At 34.6% G+C, this 6000-nt stretch overlaps 1 protein-coding gene across 1 annotated transcript; it reads left to right on the top strand.

Moving 5' to 3' along the window:
* Nucleotides 1–754: 754 nt before the first annotated feature.
* LOC132599117 (protein JINGUBANG) lies at nucleotides 755–3060 on the top strand. Its single transcript, XM_060312340.1, has 2 exons — nucleotides 755–1931; nucleotides 2062–3060. Exons 1-2 carry the CDS (start codon nucleotides 936–938, stop codon nucleotides 2467–2469), a joined length of 1404 nt encoding a protein of 467 aa, XP_060168323.1. The 5' UTR covers nucleotides 755–935; the 3' UTR covers nucleotides 2470–3060.
* The last annotated feature ends 2940 nt before the right edge of the window (nucleotides 3061–6000 follow it).

Here is a 6000-nt window from a genome sequence, read left to right as displayed (position 1 = left end):
CAAGCACAAAACATCGGGTAACTCAAAAGTTATTACCTTAAAAAAAATTGGAATTGAGTTTATCTCACATTTAACTGTGAGTATTAATTAAAAAGCATGATAAAATAATACTCGCTAAAATCAACAAATTATCTATTCCAAATAAAATGTGAAATTGTCTATCCTTGTTTTAATCCTATTCATAATCCAGAGACTATAATTCTAGGATAACTTTATTTTGAACCAAATGACTTCTTACATATTTATGTTTATGTACTCTAATCGCGTAATACATTTTTATACCATCTATAAAATTAGCTCATTATAATTGATTACTTATCATTTAGTTTAGCATCCATACAAATAAATTTCTCGCGTCGACAATCGATCAGAAATATTTCTTTACTTTTGTGAAATAGGTTATGATCTACGTACATCCTATCGTTCTCAAAATCCATTTATGAAACTACACTGAATGTGTTGTTGATGTAATACTTTTAAATATATAAAACTACTCACAGTTTTCTTTATGTAACATGATTGTCTAAATAATTTTCACACGATGTGTAAAATTTTAAACTGTTTATTGGGCACGGGCTTGTGTAGTTCTCGTATTTCTTCTTACATGTAAAAAGTATCTTTTGCCTTCTTCTTAAACCTCACGTATCCTACTCCCACGTGTCTCTCTACCATTCCTCCTATTACCTATACTACCCCCGTATGCCGAACCAACCCCCAACTCCCATTGCTTATATTCTCACTTTCCCCTTCCATTATTTCCATGTACAATTTTTCATCCTTCCATTATTCTTTCTCACTATTCACAAAAGCTTCACATTTATTCGACCTTAATTACAAACCAAACCACATTCACTCCAAAAACTTCAACTTCACAAACATACATACATACCACTATTTCACACTTCATAAATTTGCTTAATTTTTCTTGTTCTAATATGGGAAGAAAAAAGAATAGTATGGGAGCAATGTTACTAGAGAAAGAAAGCTTTAGAAGAACAAAATTCGGTACCCTTTTATACTCTGATCCAATAAGTGACCTTGAAGAAAGCAATAGCAATTCGGCTCGCAGTAGTAATGCTTCTTCAGCCCCAAGTCCACCTAGAATATCGTCGTTTTACAACACAACAACTACTACCAACAATTCACCTAATTACTTTATGTCTCCATGGAACCAATCTGCTTCACCTTATGTAAAATCCCCATGGATTCACCAACCAGCACTCGATTTCTCCGAAGAATCAGAAACAAGGGATTGCAAAAATGGCCTAATTGGCTCACTTGTCCGAGAAGAAGGCCACATTTATTCACTAGCTTCATCAGGGGATTTGTTATATACAGGGTCAGATAGTAAAAATATTAGAGTATGGAAAAATTTGAAGGAATATTCAGGGTTTAAGTCGCATAGCGGATTAGTGAAAGCCATTGTTGTTTATGGAGATAAGATATTTACTGGTCATCAAGATGGTAAAATTCGGGTATGGAAATTTTTAGGTAAAAAAAGGAAAGCCTATAAGCGGGTTGGTAGTTTACCTACCATTAGAGATTATTTAAAGAGTTCAATTAATCCCAAGGCGTATGTTGAAGTTAGAAGAAAACGGAATGTTCCTTGGATTAAGCATTTTGATGCTGTTTCGTGTATGAGCTTGGATAAAGAAAGAGGGTTGCTTTATTCTGGATCTTGGGATAAAACACTCAAAGTTTGGAGATTATCTGATTCGAAATGTCTGGAATCTATTACTGCTCATCACGATGCAATTAATTCAGTAGTTGTTGGATTTGATGGGTTGGTTTTGACTGGCTCAGCAGACGGAACAGTAAAAGCTTGGAGAAGAGAGCTTGTTGGCAATAGTGCAAAGCATGTTCTTGTGGAAACACTGCTGAAACAGGATAATGCTGTAACTTCACTAGCCGTAAACACCTTAGCAACTACGGTAAGAACACACTTTTAATGTACTTTATTATATTACGTCTCACTACATTTTTACGTGTGAGTTTAAAAGTTTAAATTGTTAGACATATAACATATTTCTGATGATTTATTTTTATATTATGTCTCAATAGGTATATGCGGGCTCTTCAGATGGACTAGTTAATTTCTGGGAGCGACAGAAGCATTTCTTGGAGTATGGGGGTGGGCTAAGAGGTCATAAATTAGCGGTGCTGTGCGTTGCGGTTGCTGGTAACCTGGTGATGAGTGGATCGGCTGACAAGTCGATATGCGTGTGGAGAAGGGAAGAAGGTGGTATCCACGGTTTATTAACGGTGTTAACAGGACACAACGGCCCCGTTAAGTGCTTGACCGTCGAAGATTCAAATGAGGAAGATGATAATAATGAGAGCGAAGATGAAGCTGTGGTGGAGAAGAAAAGTGACCAATATTGGAGAGTGTATAGTGGGAGTTTGGACAATTCAGTGAAGGTCTGGAGACTATTTGAGGCAGTTGAGCCAGAAGCTGATCCAGCATTTTAATTTGATGGGTTCAATCTTTAATATTTTATCACGGTATATGTTCAACATTTGAAGTACGGGTTCAAAATCTAATATTGGTCGCAATTTTTGTGATTTGTTACATATATTTATGTTTCGTGCCGAAATTGTTGAGTTCAATTGGATCCTGAAGATGTGAAGAATGAAGATGCATGTGGATAGAGTGGTGTGAACGCGCTGCCGAGTACAAGGCGGAGAAGCGGTTGTGAATTGCCTTCATATTAGGTTGGTTGTGACACATAAAGACAGATTAGAATACAACAGACACCATGTGAAACGTTCACACAATTATGAAGAGAAATTTGGCTTTATTGTGCCGGTAAAAACCTGTTAGAGGACGGTTCTTTTCGTGGGGGACCAGTGAGCAGAACCTTCACAATGAAGGTTAATGTACAAGCCGTGACCAACTAACATTACTCAAAATACATTCATCGTTTTCTTGTCTCCTTCTCTATATTTGGTTGTAAGTTTGGTTAGTGATTCATGTCTTGCATATTCTAAAGTAACAAAGTGTTCGAAAATGGAACACCGTCTTTGAATCCCTTTTAAGATTTTCCTTTGATTTGTGAAAAAGTTCTGTACTTTTTTATAATGAACAAGTTTTTACTTCTTGCACATAACTATTTTTTGACTTTCCATTTAGTGTTTGGCATTGGCTTTGAGAGATAAAGTACTCTTTACTAAAAATAACTTTATTTCGAGAGCTCAAAGCTGAGATTCAAATTAAAAACAATAGAACATTTACCACCGCACCACAAGGTTTGATGGTTTATTTTTTGGTACTTGCATATAGTAACTATTGAATTAGCATAAAGGTGTGTTAATTTATCGGAAAAGCAAAGCCAAAAAAGGTGCTCTTAGAATATTAACAGACAAACAAATTCTTAAAGCAAAGAGGTAGAGCTGAATTCAGCTTTTCATGTAAAAATATAAGCAAGCATCAGTAATATATAGGTGTCTCTGTTTCCTTGGGACTTCTCTATTTGCACACATTTCATTGAGCATTTTGGTGTTACGGTAGACAACATGTTAATCATAATGGGTTTAATTACACTAAGTCTGTTAATGTATGCTATAAGTTAAAACTCTATATATAGGTATATTGTTTGTGGATCCTGCATTGGGAAGTCTAGTCAGGGACCACGTAGAGTTGGCTGAGCCTAGTTCATCCCTATTAGCAAGCTTATAAATTTAAAATGTGGCTGACAGAAAAAGCAACAGAATTTTTGATAAAGAAGCAATGTCTGAAAAGAATAAGTTAAAGTCCTAATTTTCTGTTTCTTTAGAGTAATTTATAGTTCAAGACGGCCTAACAGAATATTAATTAATTCTGCTACACCAGAAAGTGTATCACTTTATTTATTCAAGAGTTAAAAATTAATACTGGAGTTAAACTAGCACTGAAGCTGAAAATAAAACTTTTTAAATTTGAAAAAGTTGTTGGTTAATTGAAATACTTACAAAAGTGAAAAATATCTTACAAGGAAGAGTTAAAAGAAAAGAAGAAAGGAGGGTGCAATTTTTTCAACTGTTTGCTTTAATTAGCCGGTGAAGAGGGTCGGTGGGCATCATTAAAGACTTTGATTGGAATGGGCACTAATAGAAACTAAGGAAATTAGTAAGCACTTTTATCATCTTCTCAGTTAATTTATCCGGTACGAATACAGAAATTAAAATGATAAATAATGAATACCGTTTTTTTTTCTTAAAAAAAAAAAAATTGAGAAAAAGAAATATAGTAGTAGTACTACTATAAGAACGAGTCCAATAATTTGCACAAATAGTTCATTGTTAGGTAGATTGGACCATGAATTCCCATTGCATAATGGTCCCAAAGCTAACTCGATAGCAGAAAGTCGCAGTGCACACCTAATCTAGAGAATTAAGCACTCAACAGCATTATTTAATACATGCAAATTGAAATTGTTTATCTTGTGTCTCTGAATTATTGGAATAAACATGCAAATTGAAATTCCTTATATTGTGTCTCTGATTTATTGGAATTCGCCCTCCCTTTCCTAATTAATAAGTACTATATTATCCCACATCTTATGTAACCATCTTGAAAAATTCCACTCAACGTTTAAAGTCATTACTTAAATATCTAGATTCTTTCACATGATAAACTAGTTATCTTACTGATAAGTTATTTTTTGAAAACGAAACACACACACACACAAAGGTAGATACGAATATTGAAAGGAGAATGAGGACCATTTTAGTCTCGGGCTTCAATTTGTCCTTCACAAGCCCTCTATTTCGGGCCTTGTTTTATCTCCAACTAAATATTGTATTGGGCTTGGATTGTCCTAGGCTAATGGCCTGCTCTCCATTTACTTGTTTGATTGGTTTGGTGGGTGAAGGTTTTCATATATTTTACATTCCAACTTGTTCGGTAGGAGAAGAGAACCTGAATGAAGAGGACTGATAACTAATAAGTATGAAGAATTTAAATGATAACAGACCAAAATAAAAATTCTCACTTTTTGTCTTCTTCAAATATTTGTACCATTGTTCAATATATAATTTAACACTATTTGATATGTTTATTTAAATCTAATTACAATTCTAACAAATAAAGGAGTTAATAACATGTATTTATGATAATATGTACTTAATTTGAGCATAAATTAATCAATTTAAAGCTTGACAGTTGACATTTAAAGCCAAGTCTTATTTAAAAGAAATTGGACTTAGTTGTATATGAGCTAAGCTCGAACATCACTTTAAATCTACTAGAGCCAAAGTCGATCACCATTATAAATGTTCTCGAGCTAAGCTGAGTTACACAGGTATTCCACTCAGCTCAAATCCACAATCTATCCTTCAGGATCGTTGTTGTTGATTTAGTATTTGTCATTTATAGATAGAGAGGAAAACATAGTTAGAAGTTATTTAAGCTATAAAGTGATAGAGGCTGAGAAGGTAAATTAGTTAATGTGTAATAAGATGACAAGAAATCAGAATGACTTCTATGGAACTGGTCCAACTGTGATTTGAGCCATCAGTCATGTGAGTCGTCTCTCTAACGTGCTTTAGGCCCAACATTTTTTGAAATCACAAAGAATCATTTGCACGATTATCCTTTAAAGGCACTGGTTTTAATTTTTGTCCTTCGCCTAATAGCATGAGGTTTGGGTTCGAAATCCGGCTCAGTAAAAAAAAAAATCGCAAGGCAGAGTTTCGTAGAAAAGTTAGGCCACAGGCAGAGCTTTGAATGCACTCTACCTCAGGCAGATTTTCAAACTCTACCTTAAGGTAGAGTTTTGCATGCCTTGAGAATTCAAACCTCTGCCTTGCGAAATTCCTTTTTTTTTTTTTACTAAGCTAGGGTTCGAACCCAGAACCTCGGGGTATTAGGCGAAGGACAAAAATTAAAAACCACCAATTTGAGGGGCAAAAATTAAAGACTGGTGCCTTTGAAGGATAATTGTGCAAATGACCCTTTGTGATATCAAAAAATGTTGGGCCTAAAGCACGTTAGAGAGATGACTCACACGACTTTTTTTTGCG

The sequence above is a fragment of the Lycium barbarum genome, chromosome 6 (genome assembly GCF_019175385.1).
Source record: "Lycium barbarum isolate Lr01 chromosome 6, ASM1917538v2, whole genome shotgun sequence".
Classification (NCBI taxonomy): Eukaryota; Viridiplantae; Streptophyta; class Magnoliopsida; order Solanales; family Solanaceae; genus Lycium; species Lycium barbarum.
The sequence above is the reverse complement of the archived record's forward strand: the minus strand, read 5'-3'. Positions and strand labels throughout refer to the sequence as shown.

What these genes read in the sequence shown, in the direction of transcription:
- LOC132599117 (XM_060312340.1), top strand. Translation starts at nt 936, where the DNA reads ATGGGAAGAAAAAAGAATAGTATGGGAGCAATGTTACTAGAGAAAGAA. An exon ending in TAAACACCTTAGCAACTACG is followed by an intron (nt 1,932 to 2,061) that starts GTAAGAACACAC and finishes ATGTCTCAATAG; the next exon opens with GTATATGCGGGCTCTTCAGA.